The following is a 22,213-nucleotide window of genomic DNA, read 5'->3' on the forward strand; positions in this document are numbered from 1 at the left end:
GGTGAGGGCGATGGGGAGGCCGAAGAAACGAACGAGGATTGTCGTCGTCGAAGTGTTTGTGAAAGAAACAAATGCGGCCTCGTCCGAACTAGCAAAAGACCGGATCCAAAGTTAACAACAAGTGAGGTGGGCAAGCTGAAAGGGGATCGAGGAGGGGCACCGGGGGTGGTGGTACGTGGAGTGAGGAAGCGAAAGATGGGAGGAAGAGAAGAGCAAGAAGACGCGACGAAAAGAGACTGAGGGGTGTGGGAGCGCGGTGGACTTGGGTACGTACAGTGTGCGGTCTCGGTTGATGATTTCCACCGTGGCTGAATTAGGGGTCTTGGGGCCTGGTACCTCACTATGGGATAGCGAGTACAGCGCTCACAGTACGTACTGTATGAAGTAAGCAAATTGAATTGAGATAAGCACTGTCAAAGGTCACACCTCCCAGAATGAGCCACCATAGCACAACGGGCGAAGGGCAATAAGAGGTACATTGGCAGAGGTACCCGAATCGCACTTGGCCTTCCTCATCTTAGCTCGCCCAGGAGGAGCAAGAGCGTCTTTGATCTGCCTGCGTCTTCTCCTGTTGGCGGCGACCTGAGTCCCTGGCCTTGCCTTTTACCTCCCCGGTCTCGCCTTTTTCCTTCAAGCCCAGCTGGGAACTTCTTTCTTCTCTCCTTCGCCTTGTCCGTCGTTGGGAACACTACAAATCTTTCCCTTGCCGCTCTTTCTCACTGTCGCCGAGAGTATTTCGCTCATCTACACTAGCATTGCAACAACCGGCAAACCCCATTGACAATTCGCGGCTCTACATTCGTTATACCTTTGCTTGCTTACCCGTTGACTACTTTGAGGAACACGCACTCTCCCTCTACGTCAAGCCGTAAGGCCATTCAACTCTATTGTCAACCTCATCCTTCGTCTATAACACATCATGGATCAGGATCAGTACAGCCAGGGCTACTACAACCGCCCAACGGCTGGAATGCCTTCACAGGCCACCACGGCTGCCGGAACCCCTCTTCGCCCTGGCACGCCCAACACTGAGAATAGCCGCAATCCCTTTGGCGATGGTGTCGAGTCTCAAGCTTCTCAGAGAGGTCCCATGGCCGGTACACCAATGGGCACGAACCCGTTCGGCACGCCTGCCGTCTCCCGCCCTGCCTCGAGCTTCGGCTCGTCCAGCGCCCTCGGCGCACGCTTCGACGAGCGATCCCAGCGGTACTTCCACTCGAGACGTATTCGCAAGGAGGATGTCGAGAAGCCTTGGTTGGACAAGGCCGATCCCAAGGAGAAATGGGTCACCATCATCCCTATTGTCGGTATCTTTATCGGTCTTGCCATCTCTGGCTTCCTCGTCTGGGACGGTATCCATAGTGTCGTCAAGCACAAGTACTGCCCTGTGCTCATGGAGGATTTCACCGGCAGCAGTCTGGATACAAACATTTGGACCCAGGAGGTGCAAGTCGGCGGCTTTGGGTACGTTTCCTTGCTCACATTCCTTACCCCCGCACCACGCTAATTGAAACCCAGCAATGGTGAATTCCAGATGACCACTGCCGACAACGAGAATGTCTTCCTCAAGGACGGCAACTTGGTCATCCGTCCCACTCTCCAAGACTCCGCTCTTATTGAGAAGGACAACGAGATTGACTTGCTCAAGGATGGAACTTGCACTTCCACAGAGTTCTCCGCCTGTGTCACTGCCACCAACACTACCTCCGGCAACTCTTCCATTGTCCCCCCCACCAAGTCTGGCCGCATCAACACCAAGAAGGGTGCTACCCTCAAGTATGGCCGCGTTGAGGTCGTCGCCAAGCTGCCCAAGGGGGATTGGCTCTGGCCCGCTATCTGGATGATGCCTGTTGAGGATACCTATGGTGCCTGGCCCCTCTCGGGTGAAATCGATATCATGGAGTCTCGCGGTAACAACTGGACCTATGCACAGGGTGGTAACAACATCGTCTCCTCTGCTCTGCACTGGGGCCCGGACCAGGCCAACGATGCCTGGTGGAGGACCAACAACAAGCGCCAGGCCCTGCACACGACCTACGGTGATGAATTCAACACTTTTGGTCTCGAATGGTCCCAGAAGTACCTCTTCACCTACGTCAACAGTCGCTTGCTTCAGGTCCTCTACACCAACTTTGACGAGCCCATGTGGAAGCGTGGCGACTTCCCTCAGACCAACTCCAACGGTTCCCGCCTGGAGGACGTCTGGAGTCAAACTGGCCGTTCCAACACCCCCTTTGACCAGAAGTTCTACCTCATCATCAACGTGGCCGTCGGCGGTACCAACGGCTGGTTCGAGGATGGCCAGTCTGGAAAGCCGTGGGTCGGAAGCAGCCCCAACGCCAAGAAGGACTTCTGGAATGCCCGCGACCAGTGGTACCCCACGTGGACTCAGCCTGAGCTCACTGTCCAGAAGGTTTCCATGTGGCAGCAGTGCGACGGCAACGAGGAGTTGTAAAGGCTTACCCGAACGGCCATTTCTCTTTTTGGATTTTCCGCACATTTACATATAGACGGCTACATGCACATTTGGGATCGATGACGGGCGCGCGGTACGGTTTTTACAACGGAAGGCGATTACTCTGGAATACCAACCTGGGATGTTGGCCCAGGTGCTTTGAGCACATGTATACGATGACAATATCTTGGGTCATGATGAGGATATTGGGAAATGCAAACTTACTACCATCTAATGAATTTGAAAACTTACCTAAATAATGTCTCCGTCCAAATATCCGTTCCACGAAATTGAGTTCATCTGCAGCTTATTACCTGATTCACTCCCAGCTGCAACATTTCCAATAGGTAGCTAACACTAGAGCCATGCCACTGCCGACAGCTTGTGATCCCTGCATTTATAGACTCAAGGCAGGTAAATGGCCGATGCAATCATCACCACCACTGTAACCGACACCAGCCGGTTGCTTGTCAGACGGAGCGTGACATTCGCCTTCCCGGGCACTTTTCCATGCGGGCAGTCTGCAGATGCAGCACTTCCAGGTTGCCCAGCTGGCTGGCTTATCACAGCGCCCGGCCAACACCTGTATAATAAGGGCCCAGAATCGATAAACCCGGCAAGACAACCCTGCGGCGGGCGACTGGTGCACTATTACAGCGAAGGGTGGCAGCAAGAAACAGCAGGGCAGTGACAGCCAAGAATCAAGGGCCGGAAGACTGGGGACCTTGGGATCCGGCCGTAGCTCATCGAATCACCATGGCATTTTTTTCACTGGATCGTCCTTTTTTTATTTTTCTCCCTGACATCGTTGTCAGATTTTCTGGAGATGCAATGCTACTTTCCGACGATTGTCAGGCCTTGTCAGCGGTCGGAAGGAAAGGTTTGCCACTGGCAATCAACCCTTGGGGCCCTGCTAGCATCCGGTATTCTTGCTTTGCTTACCTCGCCTCCATCCATCCATTAAGGTGGCCGGCGGGATGGGTTATTCGCTATTAGCCATTGACCCGTTGCCCTCGTGTCTTTTGACATCATCCTTTGATCTCGGCAAGGTGCACTGCGGTTGTATATTGAAATTGAGAACTTCATCAACACACCAGCTCTTCATTAAGGCGGCGGAGATTTCAGTGTTACAGATACACGAGATACGTGACCACTTCACGCACTATTAACCCGATGACGCGCTTCCTTTTTTTTTTTTTTTTTTTTATATCAAAAATAGGTCTCGGGCTGCACAAGCTGGGGTAAGTCATGGGTGAATCACTCCGTGGTAATACTCGACCCCCCTCCCCTTCTGAAATAAGTGAGACTGTCCCGCATCGAATATAGAGTTGAAGAAAGACCTCGTGGGGCCAGGGAGAGCATACTCCGTAGGTAGAGGAGTTTTGTCTCATTACGGAAAAACCCATGCTTTTTAGAGACTGATTGATTGTGGCGATGTCATTTGTGTCTTATCCAAGATCTGCCGTGAGTCGAACATGCCATCCCTTCTGCGTCATGATGGATTTTCAATCAGAGGCGATATTGGTGCTGATGAGCGAAAGATGAAGCTCCAAGGGCGATGCCAGATGGCAGCCCTGATGGACCGGGAGAAACAGGGCTCAGAATCTGCCCGTGAGCCCTTGGGTGTCTCTGATTCCTGCGAATTCTCCATGTAGTCCCATTGTGAGAGCCGTCCGTGTATCAAAGCAGTGACAGATAGTACCTAGAACCCACAAGTTCAGGTTCAAGGTGAGCTTCAGGTCACCGCAGTGGATACCTCCCGTCACCGTCACAGTTTCGCATACGGAGGTACGGTAGTACGAAGTACCTCAGGTAAGGTAAGGTGAAGCGGCCGCCAATCTCGATCCTCCATGACATAAAGTGGGAACAAAGAATGGATTCAATCACTCACAAAGCAGCAGTGAAAAAATCAAGGTTATGAGCAAGCTTATGAGAAATAAGTGGTGAACATATCACCCAGGTCCACACAGCATTTCCACTCGGCGACAGGATAAGAAAGATCCATTAGAAAGGGTATGTGGTAGCGGGCGATCGCACCCACATACGCCTCGGTGTGATTTCAAGATTTGGATACTCGCTTCTCACTCCAGGAGGTTCATTAGTGGTATTGGCCAAGGGGATAGGGTGAGTGAAGAGATGTTGATTCGGCGGGACTCGGTCAGACTCATGTGTTACCGCGGGAATTAAAAGGACAAAGATGGGTAACTTAATAATTTGGGACTTTTGCGAGGATTCGCATCAGTGTGTTGGTGAATTACGGTGACCATGGTGGATGAGGCCTGTTCTTTTCCCGCCCATCCACCTACGAATACAGGACCCTGCACCAGACACTGTAGATGGGACTTTGGCTGGTTGGCAAGTGCCCGGCAGCATGGGAAACAGGTGATAGGCAGCTCAGCAGGGACTCGTCGGTACCCCCCTTCAGGCGAGGACTGCCGACCGTAGAGCGCATCTCTAGGGATCTCAAGTGATGAGGCTGTGCCCCGAAACTACGGCCGTGGAATGCGAGCATGCGTTATCTTGCTCACCGTTGAATGTACTTCACAAGATTCTCCCACATGAAAATGGTGCCTCTTCTCCCGCATGGCGTCCGATATGGCCATGTGTATGTCGCCTTACACAAGCGACACAAGCGCAGATACGAGCTGTCCCGGGCTCCCGACTTCTTTGTCACAGGATCCTTCGGTGCGAGCCGTGAAAGGTGAAAGAAAAATCGGGCTGTCCCAACGCCCGGAATCGCGGCAAGCCGGGTAGCGCAGTCTTTGTGCGTGGTCCACGATTAGCGATGCTGGATTTCAGCCGTGGTTGCCGATTTACACGAGTTTTCCGCCTGTCGCATTGTCAAAAGCTGACGTTGCCTATCATGCCCACGGACCCTTTACCGGTATGTGAATCTTGTCCATCTTTGATCCTTCAGGTCGCCCACAAGTGACATCTCTTACACGGTAGTGGCGGTACACAGATCTGGCGGGGAAGAGATATCGGAACGATTGCTGTAAGCAGGGAATTGACCCGCAATGCCAGGTCTCCGTCCGTACACGTGTAAATTTGTTTGTCCTGGGGCTTCCGATGGACAAACGATGGAGAAACGCCACCTTGACCTCAGCTTGAAAAATGGGCTGACGGAGCTTTTCGGTGCCACGTTTGTTTCCTCTTGCTAGAAAGTGGATTGCAAACACGTTCTCGATTGTGCGGAAATCTTTTGAGGTATCCAATTCGTATGGGGTCTGGCCCGGCCTGGCCTCGATACTGGATACTCCGTAAGGTCGACAAGGTCACAGCCTGACAAGGGGGTCTTTTCACGTTTTTTTCTCTCCGGAGGATCCGCCCGCGATTTCGACTGCCCACTATCCATCCACCCATGCCGGTGGGTCGGAAGATCACCGGGGGCCCGAGGAATTTAGCCGACAAAGCTAGATCAAAGCTAGCATTTTGTGTTCATCCCAACAACCTGAATGGGGACTCGGGGACAAAAAAGACAGGAGCTGAGCTGAGGCGTGCCGTTGTCGCCGGCATGCTGCCGCCGTCAAGGGTAAGCTGTCAGTCACACCGGACGGCAGGCCTGTGGTGACCCTAGCCGTGTAAGTGGGCGGGCGGTGCGTGCGTGTCGAAGCCGCGATACCAAGGTTGCCCGCTTGAACACTCGGCAGATAGGTCGAGTAAGCCCCTACGGATACAAGGCTACAGAGACAAGTTACAACAGGCCGTCAAGGTGAGATTGTCGGCTGCCGGCGGCATGCTTCCGCCGCATGCAATATTGCGAAATCCTGCTTTGCTATCAGTTGAGTCTTATCTCGACAAGGGGTGCGAAAAGTGTGGTTGAGGAACTGAAGCCTGGAACTTGATAGTGAAGGACCATGGGCGACAACCGGAAAACGCTTGCACCCGACAGGATGGATGACACTGCTATTCTGGGAATAGAGAACAGAGTGAGACAGAAAGTGACAACGGGCCACGGACAAAGTCGCACGCGTCAGTCGACGATGCTCCAGCGACGGTTGCCGCGGACGTCTTGCAAGGACCCAGGACGGCGGATTGAGGTAAAATTGCGATGCAGAACGCCACTGGCGAGCCGCCTAGGGATATCCCACGTTGTAAGTTGGTCGTCGCGGCTGCAGCTGAAGACCCTGGACGATATTGGACTTGGACAAGTCTAGGACCCTAGAGAGCCCACGTCGCTCTCATCCCCCCTCTTCCTCTATAATCGACCCCTCTGTTTCTACTCAGTGGACAGTGCGTGCGCGGGAAGTGGTCGTGGCTAGACGGGAAGCGATTGAGGAGGCCGCGTATTAGTTTTCTCCTGAAAATAAGAGCGCGCCAAAGTTGCGTTACCCCTTATCCTCACTTGGGTGGTAATTGACACTTCAGCCACGATATATGCCATCGCGACGGCGTCAGTCGCTGATTGGATGTGAAGACCTGAGCTTGTGGGGTGGAGAAGGGTGGAAAATGAGGTGTGGCCCAGTGTGGCTGCTGCCAGAGCCTAGAATTCAGTGAAAAAAAAAAAAAAGCTTATATGTGTTCGACCATCTCCAGATGGTAGGCTTGACTCGACAAACGGGCTAGATCTGGCCTCATTGGTGAGAATAAGACGGGTGTAAGCATGCTATCGATGAGAAGCGAGGCTTTGGTTTGGCGAGACGCCAACGTGGTGAGAGTCTGAGAGAGAGCGCCATCGAGATATCAATAGTTGATGCGGCAAGTTCAGGCAGTGTGGTCCTTGATAAGCTTAATTGCGTGAGATGACAGGGGACCATGCTGACGTTGGGCCTTGACATGCTCGCTTCGATGAACCCCTGCCCTATATTCCATGTGCTGTCACTTTCGCTGACAGGTGCTGTGGCAAGCCGGGCTGCATCGTGAATGGCGGTGGTTGAGGCCGTCAAAGACGAGCAGAGCAGTTGGGTTGATGAACAGGACCGGATCCTGATGCCCTCTCATCCAACGGATGGGCTTTTCCAAGGTTAGGCCTCGGGAGCCGTTGTATTCATGTTCGAAGCGCGTCATATCTCACTACTGGCGTCAGTCGCCACAAGCCATCATCTCGATTTTCATGCTGTTCCTGTGGAGGGTTGAAACGGTCAACGAGCTGACTGGCTGAGCACGCCAAAGTTGGGTGAGTGTGTGCATGAGTGTGAGCGGACGAGTGTGTGTTGTGCGAGTGAGTGTGTGTGGTTTGCGGTGGCTTGGATTGGCTGGAACACACCCTGGCCAGCATCCTTCTCTGCTGCTCTTGCTGCAAGTCCCCTGCCGAATACGAAGAATTGGCGGGTTGGACACAGTCACAGATAGACCGCCTTCAGAAAACATTAATTAATATTTTCTCTCGAGGAATAAAACCTACTTTGTTTTCGGATGGGTATTCGTAGTACTCCGTACACCGCACATGCAACTGGCCCCCTAAGGTATAGCTAGTATTGCAAAAAATCGTGCACCCTCTGCCCGACCCGCAAAAACGTGTCGGGAGATTTGGAGATCGCGAACAAGAAACAAATATTGGGTCTGAAATTGATCTTGCCGTGCGCCGAGTGTTCAGCTTCCAGTGGGTCAGGTGGACTCCCGAGATGCCAGCAGCATTAACCATTCGGTGAGCCAGCCATGGCTCAGAGTGAAACGAACGTCGGTGAAGGAGTGTTCAGCAGCTTCGGCCAAGTTGTCTGCCCCTGGCGCGGCCGGCAGCTGTGCTTCTCTCACATCGGATGCCATTCTTGAGTGAGTTATTCCTAATGGAACACTTTGTTATCAGCCGTGAGATGGCGTACTAAGTGGTGAGTGTTAACCTACCAATGTCTCGTCAGGTCTTTCTCACGCACATATTGATTGACCGCAACCTATGACTTGGACGGCATTCTCAGGTGTAGACGTATCAGCACATACATCGAAAGACTGGAAATGGATGACGTGAACTCTGCCTTCAAGGGCTGTGGCTTGTAACGTGTGCTGAAGGGATACGAGATTGATGGGCGTTGTAGTGCCTCGCGGCCTCTCCAGAGGGCAGCAATGGACAAAGACCCGATCAGCTCATCAGACTTTCCACCGTCCCGGTCGGCCAGAGTCAGGCATCGCGCCGCCGTCTCATCTTTTCTTAGCGGTGTCATCATGGCTTCGAGCGCCGCTCTCAGTTAGCTTGCTGGTGTACCTAGCTTTAGGCGTTCCAGAAGCTCCATCTGGTTTCTGTTAGCGCCCCGTAATATTTTCAATTTTTTGAATATTTTATTTTCTGCCATCCAAGAAAAGACTTTCTCCTGTCGCTAACGAGCCGGGCACCCGTTGTTCGTTTGCTTAGCGTGTACAGATTGCATGGCACCAAGCACGGACGAACCCCCCCTGTTCGCACCAGGACCCATGCCACTCTCGCCACTTTAATGGTGTACAGAGCAGAGGACGATGTGGTATGGATACCCTTTCTCATTGCGGGAAGCCCTGCGACAAGCTGGGTATATCGCTTTCGTAAGGCGTTGTGAAGAACGGGTACGTTTCTGTTGATCGACTTTTCGCTTTTCGATATGGCCTGATCTGCGTCTCTGTGATTACCCCGAAGACTTCCTCGGCACGTCATCCTTGCCTTATGGTGTTCGTAGATGTCATTCAGCTTCTTTGTTGTTCATGGCGAGGAATCGGAAATGTTCCGGATTCGGTCTTTTCATGTCTTTGTCTTTGCAGCCGCTGCGTTGTAAAGTACTACAGACGGCGGAGAGAATGGCTGTGCCCCTCCCAACAAGAGTCTGGTTTTCTGTGGACATGCTGTTGCATACATAACGCAGCCACGCAGCCACGGCCAAGGGTCCAGCTTCAGGTTGTAGCTATTGAATATTAGCACCTCCGCTGGTGGGGGTACTTCTCAGCCAGCCTGAAGTGTGAACGTGCGGTCTCGGCATAGCTTGATAAGGCATCGTGCAACAAGAGGATATCTGGTCATGTCCCGAGAACCGATAGAGTGCCAAACTAGTGGCGCAAAGAGATGAGGGCGGGCGGCTTCATCCACATCGCTGGAAACTGCCCTTCAGCTATCGGCCCAAGACAACTTGGATACTTGCTCAGCTGGCTGGCTGCTGAGATTGGCGACATCTGTTGCAGTGATCGATGGCTGATAAAGGGATGCTGGTAACAATGACCAGGCGTTCAATGGACCCCGAATTTTCCACGTGACAGGAACGACATCACTCGCCGTGCTGACTGCCAACTCCGATGGGTGCGGCTGAAATCCTTCAGTCGCAACGACAGGTTCCTGCTGGAATTCTCCGGGTGCTCGCAGACTGGCGAAAGGTTTTCGAAAGAGAACATGGTTTGATACAGAACTTGATAAGTCGGATAGAGACGTTTGCCAGCCATCTAAACCCGTTGATATTGCCAGTAGTGAAGGCATCATCCATAGACCAATGTGGCAGTGGGGCCAATATGATAGTGCAGGCTGACATTCTGGCCATTTCCTGTTGATATCACATCTCTGACTCGAGACAAGATGTGTGCATTTGCCGCGAGGGCTATGTGGGCTAATAGCGATTATCGTGGCGGTCTGCCGTGATTCAGCTCTAAGGTACCTAGTGCCGTGCTGTAACTGATGCAGGCGAGAAAGACTTGGTGTACTCTGGCATATATGAGACGTACGAATAGATGGCGTGCGGCCTCGTGGGCCCAGTGGCCTTGGGTAAATGATAATACCATTGTGTCCTTTGGCGGTGGAGGTAGACGGGAACGTTGAAATCTTCGGTGCTTTGTGCAGTGTACTCCGTACGGGGCCGGAGGCGATGGGTTGTAGTGGAGGCTCTCGGCCTCGCACGATTTCTCAGGTGTAGTGCTGCACGGGGAGGACGGTGAGCGAGAAACAAAGAGACGGGTAGATGCCAAGCAGCAACGGTGCCGGCATCAACTCGGGATACGGTCCGGATTGTAGGATGTGGCACGGGTTGGACTGCGAGTTTGACAGGGCGGTGATGTCGATCCCTGAGTGGTCGGCACTGAGTATCCGCACATGCGGCTCCCAAGGACTCGGTGTGTGCGTGGGAGGTATTCGTAGCGGAATCAACAGCAAGTTCTAAGAAAAGAAGTGCGTTCCGTTTGGCGATGAAGGTTGAAAGGAAAGGAAGCGGGAGAGTAAACGGAAACAGCTTAGACAGGCCACGGGTGAAAATGACAGAGCGCCACCCCGGTAACGGCTCACCTGCTATCGGCCGCCATGGCTACCCGCGCCTGTTGATAATCAAAGCCCCAAAGTCCCAATTGGAAGGGTGAGGCTGGGCTTGCGTGTTCTCTGCTGATAGAGAGAATGAGGTGAGGAAGCAAGTCCGAGCCCAAGAACGATTCAAGCACTCAAGGACGCAAAAGGTCAAGATGGCGAGCCAGGAAACTACCAACTCAGGTAAGGAAGGAACCTTGGACCGCCGAAGAAGCGGTGCCTTCCACTTGGTCCCGGCAGCACCTAGCGTTATTTGTTTGGTAACAGCCCAGGGCAAGTACAAAGAGCCTTAGGTAAGGTAGTGTGTCCGAGGGCCCCACCTTTTGGGACGAGTTCCCCATCAGACAAGGGAAAGCACAGACCAGGACGAGGCTTCGGCTCAGGCACAGGCGCGGCGCTAAAGTAAAGTAAGCGGAGCCCGGTGGCCCGTCTCTTTCCATCCTTGTCAATCTTCGGCCGGCTGGCCCCTTCCTCACCCCTGATCCCGGCCCCACCCCCTGGGGGAGTCTGACAGCCACAACAACCACAACATGGAACCTCCCACACCCCTCCTCTTTCCCTTGTTCCTTGCTTCTTCTGCTTAGAGCAACTTCTATTGGCTCAATGTCTCTCGTAACCCGCAATAATTCTTACTTGCACCTTCCCCTTCAGCACACAGAGTTGTCCCTTGTCCTTGGCGAGTTGGTACGAACTTTGAAGTATCCGTTCGGATAGCCATGATGTCCTCACACTCCTCACTCCTCGGGCAGTCGTCCTTTCCTCAGGTTCCTGTTCCCCAAACCCCCAGACCACACACCCCCTTGTCCCTACCTACCTACCTACCTAATTGTTGCTCTTGCCGTATCCGGGCATCATGGCTTTCGGCGCTGAAAGTGCGTTGTAAGGTACCTTAGTTTTCCAGGTTTTTTCTCACTTCTCTTTCTTCCCCTCTAGCCTTTCTCTTCACGTTATTCTTCCGCGTCTGCTAAACTCCTTCGAGCCAAGCTGCCAATTTCCACTGCAGGCTTCTATACCCAGTCTCGCCTATACCTTGTCCCATTAAACACTGCATCGTCGCCCTTTCTTTTGATTTCCACTCCGAGAGCACAACGTGAGATTCCCAGTTATTGCTGCTTTTCCAAGCGCGCCTTTCTTTTGCATCACCCCCTCCTCTATCTAGGCTCTATTCCCCCTCCGATCCCTCGCTTCATCCACACACTTCAAACTAGTGATCCCAGCTTCAGCGTGGCGAGCACCGCGAAGATCTCCACCAAACAGAATCACGGCTGCTACCATAAGGTCGCTAGCACATCACATCATATCTCAATCGACGGGATCCCAGACACGCCCTCCTAGATAACCCGTGCAGACCAGGGCAGCGCCCCAGCGTCCGATTGTCGTCTTGCCCAGTTCTCCCAGCATCCAATTCCCAGAACCTTGGCTCGCCGTGCCTCATCCGCGCAACTGTAAACAGAAGATTACCATAGGTACCGTACCCATCCAGTCCGTCCACCCGCTTATACCGAGCAATTCTTGCAAATCCCGTCACCACGTTCCCCTCTCACGTCCCATCCCGTTCGCTCCCCTCGGCAACAGCACCTCGTGTATGGTAAAAAGAACGGTGTATCCGTCCGTACCGCTCGCCGTAGCTGTAGGGCATCCTCCGATTCCCATCCCACCCCCTTGCTCTGTCTTCTGCCTCTAGTTCATGCTCTAGCCAAAGCTTTTGGGTCTGGCTAGTAGGCAAGACTCTCCCGTTCTCTTTCTCGCTCAACCGTCCTACCAACTATTACCCACTCACTCTCCCCCTCTGCTGCCCACCACCTGCGCTCGCTCTGTCCGCCGGTCCCTCGCCTCCAAGACTGGCTCGTTGCGCTATCCGTCTGCACACCCCCTGGTTGTGTTGGCGAGGCTCATCGACGCTTTGCCCGATTGGTCTGGCCCTGTTTCTTGCCGCTCCTCATCCACCTCCTGCTGCTGTGTCTCTCACTCTCTTCAATAACCTCTTCAACCCTCCCTCGTCTTCGACCACTATTTGGCTTGCCTTCCCTTCTCTCATCCCTCGAGATCGTCCACCAGACTAACCCTCAAGGCACCCATCAGAGACCCGAGGTTGCTTGCACTGTCTTGTGCCTCCTCTTAGGCTTGACTCTCGCCTTCCGGTCCACATTCCTCGACTCGACTTTAATTCGACTCGATCCGACAACCCGGCGCCTTTGTTCATGGTTGCTTGAACATCTTTCATACGTTCGCTATCATCAGCCTCTGGTTCCACTCGGAAGCCTACACACTCGCTATCACTGCCCACCTGACCTCACACCTGGCTTGGTCACTTGCCCCGGCTTTGGCTTCATCGTCTGTTCAAGCTTACTTCGTTCGACCCGAGTTCGAACGCGGCAGCTCCCACTGCATTGCTCTTGTGTAACAAATAGAGGTGCGCAACCATCATGCTGTGCCAGTTCCACTCGGAGCAAGCTTGTGACTAACAATATCAAAGTAGCTCGAATCGTACCGCACTTGGTCGACGACTCTCCAACACCTCCCAGAAGCTACCACGCCCTTCATCAACACGATGGGTCTCGGTGGCTATTTCAAGGCTGAGAAGCCTGAAGCTTCTGGCCGTGGCAGCCCACCGCAGCCCGGCCGCGGCAACCAGGCTCAAGTCATGGAAAAGGACTCGAACAGAACGAGCACGAACGATATGGAACTCCAGCCACCTACTCCTCGCTACAACTCTCGCCCTCAGTCCATTTCCGGCAGATCGACGCACTCCAATGGCAGCTCCATGTTCCTCGACGACATCAAGCATGAGGTCATGGTCAACTACCTCTACCAGCAGCAATGCTCTCACCTCTGGGTCAGTGATGGATCCGGTGAGGTCGAGGGCGTTCTCTTGCGCAAGGCCAGGGGCCAGTACATGGCGTGCCCTCCGCAACTGGGCACCTCCCCCTTCGCTGAGGCTTGCTCAGCTCTCAACGTTCAGTGCGCCATGACGGTGAACTCGCGTGTCATCAAGACTTTCCTCCAGTGGTCGCCTGACGCCGTCGACGTCCCTCTGATGAACGGACTCCGAGTCCAGATTCTGCCCACCGTCGAGGACCTTCCCAGAGCGAGAAAGCATCAATTCGCTGCCTTCATCGCTGCTGAGGGCCTTCTCATTGTCTGGGATGACGATGCGCTCCACCTGGTTCAAAGAGCCAAGGCTATCGAGTCTGAGCTCATGGAGCTTGTCTGGAAAGCCGGCGCAGAAGAAGAGGAGGGTGACGAGAAGAAGGGCCCCAATGTCGGCGAGTACGAGATTGACGAGGAAAGCGGCCAGATCAAGCCCGAGAAGCGCCCCGTTCACCTCCTCAACACCTACCTTGTGTCCATCACCCTGGTTCTCGTTGTCGTTTCCCTCGGCGCTGCTTGGAGACAGCTTGCAATCGAAGTCTCTGTTGACGGAGACTACCTTCGTCTGGCTCTCGTCGCCCTCTTCCCGCTTCAGATCTTCTTCACCCTGTTCTTCGCCCAGGTCATCGTCGGTTGCTTGGCTCAGATCTTCGGACCTATTCGTCAGTTGACGATCAACTCCAAGTTCTACTCAGCTCGCCCCCCTCCAAGACTGCAGAGCTCTTTCCTGCCCCACGTTACCGTCCAGTGCCCTGTCTACAAGGAGGGTCTCGGTGGTGTCATTGTTCCTACCGTCAAGTCCATCAAGCAGGCCATGTCTACCTATGAACTCCAGGGTGGCTCTGCCAACATGTTCATGAACGACGACGGTCTCCAGTTGATTTCTGAGGAGGAGCGCCGCGCCCGCATCGAGTTCTACGCGGACAACAGCATTGGATGGGTTGCCCGCCCCAAGCACGGCGAGAATGGCTTTACCCGTAAGGGCAAGTTCAAGAAGGCATCCAACATGAACTTCGGTTTGATGATCTCCCTCAAGGTCGAAGAGAAGCTCCAGGCCATTAACCGCCCCAACGAGTGGACCCAGCACGATGAGGCACAGGCTTACGAGCAGGCTCTCAAGGAGGTTCTCGAGGACGATGGCCGTGCATGGGCTGACGGTAACATTCGTGTTGGCGACTACATTCTCATCATCGACTCTGACACCCAAGTTCCTGCCGATTGCTTCCTCGACGCCGTTTCCGAAATGGAGCAGTCCCCCGACGTCGGTATCATGCAATTCTCGTCCGGTGTCATGCAGGTTGTCCACACCTACTTCGAGAACGGTATTACTTTCTTCACCAACCTCATCTACAGCGCCATTCGGTACACTGTGTCCAACGGTGATGTTGCGCCTTTCGTCGGTCACAACGCCATTCTTCGCTGGAGCGCCATTCAGCAGGTCGGCTACTACGATGAGGATGGCTACGAAAAGTTCTGGTCTGAGTCTCACGTGTCTGAGGACTTTGACATGTCGCTTCGTCTCCAGTGCAAGGGCTACATCATTCGCTTAGCTGCTTGGGCTGGTGAAGGCTTCAAGGAAGGTGTGTCGCTTACTGTGTACGATGAGCTTGCCCGTTGGGAGAAGTACGCCTATGGCTGCAACGAGCTTCTCTTCCACCCCATCCGCACTTGGCTCTGGAGAGGTCCCTTCACCCCGCTGTTCCGCACCTTCTTGTTCAGCAACATTCGTTTCACCTCCAAGATTACCGTCATCTCGTACATTGGTACTTACTACGCTATCGGCGCCGCCTGGATCATGACCTCGGTCAACTACTTCCTCATGGGCTGGTACAACGGATACCTTGACAAGTACTATGTCGACTCGTGGCAGGTCTGGTTCTCCATCATCATTGTCTTCAATGGTCTCGGAAATGTCGCCCTCGCCATCATGCGTTACCGTTTGGGTGAGAAGAGCTTGTTGATGGCCTTCTTCGAGAACCTCAAGTGGACGTTCCTTCTTGCCATCTTCCTCGGTGGCCTCAGTCTCCACGTTAGTCAGGCTCTTTTGGCCCACATGTTCGAGATCGACATGACCTGGGGTTCGACCTCCAAGGAAGCCGAGTTCTCCAACTTCTTCATCGAGGTGCCCAAGGTTTTGAAGAAGGTAAGCTATTATATACCATCCTCCCTTGCTAATGGCAGGTGTTTGCTCCACATTCCAGTGGTGCTTATTCATGGCCATGCATTCCAATTTCCAATCCTTCGTATCCAATCTGAGCCGACGCTAACGTTCTGTGACTAGTTCAAATTCTCCATGCTCTTCTCCTGCATCTTCATCGCCGGCATGATCATCCTTGCCGTTGCCGACTTCGTCCCCCACGACTGGCGCATCACCGACTTCGTCGCCATCCTCCCCATGGCTACCGTTTCGGCCAGTCACTTGCTCCTGCCCATCGCCCTCAACCCTGCGCTCATGACCTTCTCGTGGTAGACAAAAAGAAATACCACGTCGGATATTTCAGCGCATCAATGCTATTTACTATTTTCATGAGCCGTACGAGGCGATAAACATTGTACAGTGGGCGTTTTCCCGCAACGGTATAGACATGGGACGGAGTTGCGCGGGGCTTTGATACCTAGATCCCAGCTTGAGCAGACCACGACATGATCAGTGGCGCTCTTGTTTTTTTTTTCTTCTTTTTTTTTCCTTTTCTTTCCATTTCATCAAAAGATATCATGCAGAGATATCTCTATCGTTTACATATAAAGCTTAATTATTATGACTATGAGGTGGCTCATCACGGAATCAAATGATTGGGGATATATAGGTTAGACCACAGGATAGGGCATGAGGTAGATGATGGTCACTAGACACACACGCACGCCCAAGTGTTGGCATATTATTCCACTAGCACAAACTTAGAGAAAATTGAGCCACATTCTTTATTCATCTCACTCTGTCTAATGTGTCGTGATACTAGGACTGCGTCCGCTCTTGAACCAAAACTCTTAGACCGCGCGATCTAGTGCTCGAGTACCGTGTATATTTTCTAGCTGTAGTCCCGAGTGACGAAAAACAGGCTTCTGTGACTTGGATTGGCGAGCAGGGCTACTTATCGTGGCTGGATAAGAATGAAGGAGATCTCTTCCTAGGTTATGACCCCAAGACCACACACATCACATAGTACGAGGCTAGATATTGCAAAAATTGAATCGAATCGAGTTTTCGTTCCATCGTTTCACAATAGCTATCTAGGGAACGAGGATGTCTTTCTCATGTCTAACGCAACAATCTTTGAGGGCAGCAGGAAGGAGCAAGATCAACCACATGAAAAAAACAACAAAAAAACATAGGAAAAGTAAGGAGAAAAAAAAAACCCATCCTGGATCCCATCTATATGCAGAACGCCTTCTAATCCCGTCTGAACACGGATGGGGGCAAAGAGGATCACGGCATCTCTACTGTTGCCTCATCCCTTCTATTCCCAAGATATCTCTTGAAAGCAAAAATCCCAACTTTTTTCCTCTCGTAGAAAAAGGAGGTGGACCTCGTCTGTATGTTCTGGTCATACTCTCTTTCAATCTTAAAAGCCAGCACCACAGAAAAAAAGAACAAGGTATCGCTCGTTATTAACCATCTTTTCGTGAGTCGTCGTAAAACCAACTTATTCCTCGTCGTCCGTGTCGGCGGGATGGGGCGTTCCCTTGGGGCTGTTGAGCCACTCAATATGTCTGAGACGACGACGGACCTCCTGCTCCTTGAGCTCCTTCTTGGTCTTCTTCTTCTTCTTTCTGGCGCGGAACTTCATTTCAGAATTATCCTCGGCACCCGAGTTGACGGCACTGTTGACGGCACTGTTGGCGACGGAGGAAACGGCGGTGGAGGCGATGGCGCTTCCGGGCACGCTGCTGTTGTCCTCAAAGGAGCCGAGGTTGATGGCGGCGTTGCCGCGGAGGGCGACGCGGCCGTCGTTGACGTGCCACTGCTCGGAGCACAGGGCGCCGACGAACTCCTCGTTATGGGAAATGAGGATGACACCGCCCTTGAACTCGCGAATGGCGACGGCGAGACCGCCGAGGGAGTCACGGTCCAAGAAGTTGGTCGGCTCGTCGAGAACCAGCAAGTGAGGGTTGTTCCACATGGCACCAGCAATGACAACCTTGACCTTCTGGCCACCGGACAGGGAGCCAATCTCGTTGTGGTTGGCAATCTCGGGGTCCAGGCCAAGGTCCTCAAAGTGCTTGGAAATGACAGTGGGCTGGAGCTCACGGTAACCGAGACCCTCGCGAGAGGCCTCGTGGTCGTCAAACTCCTGGATGAGCTTGTCGAAGCCCCACTCGATCATGGTCTCGCGGGACACCTGGGTGTTGTACTTGGGAAGGTATCCGCGCCATTTACTGCGTCGTGTCAGTCCGCGTGCCGTGCATTCGGGAGAAGGGGTGTATGCTTACATTTCGTACTGGAATGTCTTCTTGTACTTTTGACGACCGACGATAGTCTCAAGCTGACGAGCGGACTTGCCGTCCTTGAGGTCGATGAGCTTATCCATCTGCTCGCGATCCTTGCCGGAGAGCATACGGGTCTGCTTCATGTGGACCTCGCGATCGTCACCGTTGGCGTAACGCCACTGCAGGTACTGGTTGGGGGTCTTTTCAAGATGCATCTCGACGTGCTCGAGGGCGTGCTGCTTGATGTAACCGATACGCAAGTTGGGGTGCTTCTCGACCTTTCCGGTGCTGGGGATGACCTCGCCAGTGAGGATCTTGATGAGAGTGGACTTGCCGGCACCGTTGGGGCCAATAATGGCCACTCTGGACGAAAGAGTAAGCTGGCAAGTAACCTCGGCGAGAGAGGGCTTGGGGGCCTTGGGGTATTGGTATGAGACGTTGGACATGCGAATGATGGCACGGGTCAGGGACTTGACACCAGTCAAGATACCCGGAGGCGGGAACTTGAACTGAACCTGAGAAGCGGAGAGCGTGTAGTAGCTCTTTGCCTCGGGGCGGACCTTGACAAAGTTGGCCAGGTTGCCCTTGTAGCAGGCGAGCTTCTTGTTGGGCTCGTAGTGGTAGATATCCGTGGTGACGTTGTCGAGGAAACCGGAGTCGTGAGAAACAATCAAACTGGTGATGTCGGGGTGAGTCTTGAGGTAGTTCTCGAGCCAGGCAATGTTGGCAACATCCAAGTGGTTAGTAGGTTCGTCCAACAACAGGACATCCGCGCCTTTCAGCATGGCACGAGCCAAGGCCAACTTCATCTTCCATCCACCGGACAGGGAGCCGACCTTGTGCGACTGGCGCTCGTCAGGGCCACTGCCGAAGCCGAACTCGTCAAGAACCTCGACAACCTTGGAACGACCGCGAGCCGCGATCTCGTCGTCCTTGAGGACAAAGTCCAGAATGCTAATGTCGGCATCCTCACCCTGGTTGTGCTCGACGTAGATGGTACGAAGGACGTCCTGGGGAGGGAATCCCTCGAGCTTGCCGTTGGCGATACTGCGCATCAGCGTAGACTTGCCGGCACCGTTGCGACCACAGAGACCGTAACGGTGACCCTTGAGCAGTCTCAAGTTGGTGTGGGAAAGCAGCAGCATACCACCGTACGCCAGGGAGAAGTGGGCATTGACAATCTCCGTCTCGCCATCATCCTCCTTCTCGGGAACACCGAACTTGCGCTCGTCCTCATCGACGTAGTACTTTTGAACGCTATCGGCGATGGCGGTGTTGGAACCCGGGGCCAAGGCCTGCAGGTAAGGTGCGATACGTCCAGAGATGCGCTGAACGAAACGGTGGTTGACGTCCTCAGCAACCTGCTCGCAGATGTAAGGGCGAGCCACCTTGTAGATGTCGGAAGCCGCAAGGCCGCCGCTCTTCTTGATCTCGGCATCGAGGATCTTGCCGACGTCCTCGGCAGAGACACGCTCGATGACGTCCTTGTCGTCACCCATGGCCTTCTCAATGACATCCAAGGCTCTCTTAGCCAGCTCTCGGACCTCGGGAAGGGAGGCGCGGTCGTAGACACCCTTCACACCAGGCTGCAGCTTGGGCAGGAAGGTTCTGGCCTCGATCGGGTCGTGGACTAGCTTTGTCAAGTTCTCGACGACAACGACGGTCTGGCGAAGAACCTCCTGAGCGGTGGAGGGGGTGTTGAGGGAACGCTCCAGCAGGGGCGTCAAGAGAGCAAGGACGGGAGAGGTGACGATGGCGACAAAGGTCGTCATGGACAGGGCGTGGATGGCCTTGCGAAGAGTTTCGGTGGAGGGGTGGTGCATGGTCTCGATGAGGAGGGGAACGCGAGGAGCGACGTCGTCGTTGGAGAGGAGTCCGGTGAGGGCGGTCATAGTCTGGACAGACTGCTTCTCGACCTCGACCTTGAGGTCGTGCATGCCGCCCTCGACGATGGGGATGAGGCCAGCCAGCTTGGTTCCGATGGCCTCACGGAGGACATCCTGCTCTTCGGCCTGCTCCTGTGTAGAGCCGACAGTCTGCTTGGCCTTCTCGGCGATCTTCTGGAGCAGGAGGAGGGCAGCAGCAGTTCCCTGCCACTTTCCGGTCCTCTTGGACAGGTAGGTGTGAAGGACGGGCAACAGACCAGCAATGAGGGCCTCGGGGCTCAGGTTGTTGAAGAGAGCGTCCAGCGCATATTGGGCCGACTCGCGGACGACGGAGCCTTTGTCGGAAAGGGCATCGAGAGCGATAGGCACTATGCTGTTGTCCTGCACAAGGAAGACAACTTCGCTCAGGGGCGACTTGGGGGGCATTCGCTCAAAGAGAGCACCCAACAGGTTCTGAGCGCACTCGCGAAGCTGAGGGGACTTCTTGTTGGCGGCAGACTTCTTGATCTCGGCGAGAATGCCATATTGAGTAAGGCCTTGGTATCCGACCGTGTTGTTCAAGACTTCGCAAAGACCGTAGGCGGCATCGACTGAGGCGGCGGATGTGGTGGCAGTGAAGATCGAGGTCAGGAAGGCGGAAACCTCTTCTTGGGATGGCGGGGGAGGGGCATCGCCCTTGGCCACGACGGTCATGTTCGCTTGGTGTTGTTCCTGCTGCGATAAGGGCGGGGTTACAGGGTGAGGCATGGAAGCGACAACCAGCACTCGGAGAGAGGGGTCGGAGGGTCGGAAAAGAAGAGAAAGAAGAGAGAGGGAGGTCGAGGGAGAGAGAGCGCGCGCGAAAAAGGGACCTCACTTCTGCAATTTCGAAGGAGGAAAAACCGGAAGAGTTTCGCGGGGAAAAGAAAGATGCTCTCGTCTGTCCTCTCTCTCGTGGGACGGCGAGTTTGTGTTGGTGTAGGTCGTCAGCAACAAGTGTCCCTCCGTCGCAACACAGAATTTTTTTTTAGATTGGGCGCTGCAAGTCCGGGCGCAGTTTTTTTTTTTGTTTTTTCCCTCTTTGTTTCTTCATCCACCAGCAGAATCGCATCCTTGGCCCATGTGAAAAAAAAAAATTCAACTTTTGTATCCCGCCCCCTATCGGAGACGTCTCATTGGTTGTGCTGGCTTACTCATCTCCACCTTCGCCTCCAATCTCCGTAGCGATAAAAGAGTACGTACCGCGGGGCTCCGTACCTCATCTTTTTCGCTCCGCCTGCGAACCAGTCAAGGGCTCTTGATGCCCGAATTACCAATCCAACTACGCAACTCTTGTTGCTCGGCAGAGAAAAGGAATTCAAGGGGTCCAGCGGAAAATCGTTTATCTCTCCCCCCTTGAAGTTTTTGGATGATTCTCCTCAACAGATTGAATACTTCCGGGCGTGGTTGCTCCGGTGCCGGTGCCAAAACCCCGTTGCAGAAGCCCGGCCCACCCCGCGGTTGCGTCCCGCCTCAGCGTCAGCGCAAAAGACTCGGCTAAAAGGTCACTGTCCCTTCGTCTCGTTTCAAGAATCCAACAAATTCAAACTTGCGGCCGTGTTTGTGCACAGGAGCCTCTGATCAGCGAGTGTTCCAGCAGTCGAATAAAGGCTGCGTTGTTGCGCATTCTCTCATTTGTTCCCAAAGGTAACATGGAGGAGTTGCGCTCGCACTGCGTTATAATGGCAGGCCTCTTCCATCTACTTAGTAGATAGTCTGTAACACCGTTATGCTCTGCCTCACGGATACTCCACGCAGAAATGATTGCCTTCATGGCGATAAGCTGTGTGGAGATTGATGTGTGGCGTACAGGACGACCCAACAAACCTCTTCACATGTGGCAGCCATAACCAGCAAAGTTTCGACTGCAGCCGCTTAAGCTGAGGCCGCAGTGTCCGTTGCTCTTGGACTTGGCCTCCTCCGCCCCCAAAACTCTTCCCATTCGTACCGTAAACTAATTACCGCAAAAAATGTTCGAGACGAGTTCGACGTCATGTTTTATGGGGTGCACAAAACATGCAAGGCTCTCTGAGGTCGTCAGGCTGATCTAGGCCCATTCTAAAGTGTGATTTGATTTGCACATCGACTGTCTCGTACGCCGCAAGCCTTATCAAGATGCTGGAAATATCTGTCGAAGATTTTGTCCAAGGGCGCTCCAAGGGAAGTTGGTAATTGCATATCATTATTCTTTTCGATCTGTGATGAACATGGCCTCGTGATGGTTCCGTGAAGGTATTTCCTATGCTGAGGTGGTTAGCAAACTGGCCAGGCTGATGCTTGACACCGGCATGAGAGCATAAGTAGACCAGAGCACCCGTCGGACGAAGAAAGAAGCGTGGAAGCCTTATGATCGAGAGCCTGGAACGTTTCCACCCGTGG

At 53.7% G+C, this 22,213-nt stretch overlaps 3 protein-coding genes across 3 annotated transcripts; 2 read left to right on the forward strand and 1 right to left on the reverse strand.

The window, feature by feature from the left end:
- Window positions 1-919: 919 nt before the first annotated feature.
- On the forward strand, window positions 920-2,455 carry BDP81DRAFT_455658 (beta-1,3-glucan-binding protein; the record flags this gene model as incomplete). The annotated part of the gene is made up of 2 exons (XM_060593082.1): window positions 920-1,464; window positions 1,519-2,455. 2 exons carry the CDS (start codon window positions 920-922, stop codon window positions 2,453-2,455), a joined length of 1,482 nt encoding a protein of 493 aa, XP_060438094.1.
- Window positions 2,456-13,182: 10,727 nt separating this feature from the next.
- On the forward strand, window positions 13,183-15,972 carry BDP81DRAFT_335148 (glycosyl transferase family group 2-domain-containing protein; the record flags this gene model as incomplete). Its single annotated transcript, XM_060585829.1, has 2 exons — window positions 13,183-15,645; window positions 15,784-15,972. The coding sequence occupies 2 exons, from the start codon at window positions 13,183-13,185 to the stop codon at window positions 15,970-15,972; spliced, it is 2,652 nt and encodes an 883-aa protein (XP_060438095.1).
- A 1,174-nt stretch (window positions 15,973-17,146) lies between these two features.
- BDP81DRAFT_335132 (ABC transporter) lies at window positions 17,147-20,563 on the reverse strand (the record flags this gene model as incomplete). Its single annotated transcript, XM_060585826.1, has 2 exons — window positions 17,147-17,879; window positions 17,934-20,563. The coding sequence occupies 2 exons, from the start codon at window positions 20,561-20,563 to the stop codon at window positions 17,147-17,149; spliced, it is 3,363 nt and encodes a 1,120-aa protein (XP_060438096.1).
- Between the last annotated feature and the right edge of the window lie 1,650 nt (window positions 20,564-22,213).

Source organism: Colletotrichum phormii, assembly GCF_030913505.1.
Source record: "Colletotrichum phormii strain CBS 102054 chromosome Unknown BDP81scaffold_39, whole genome shotgun sequence".
Lineage (NCBI taxonomy): Eukaryota > Fungi > Ascomycota > Sordariomycetes > Glomerellales > Glomerellaceae > Colletotrichum > Colletotrichum phormii.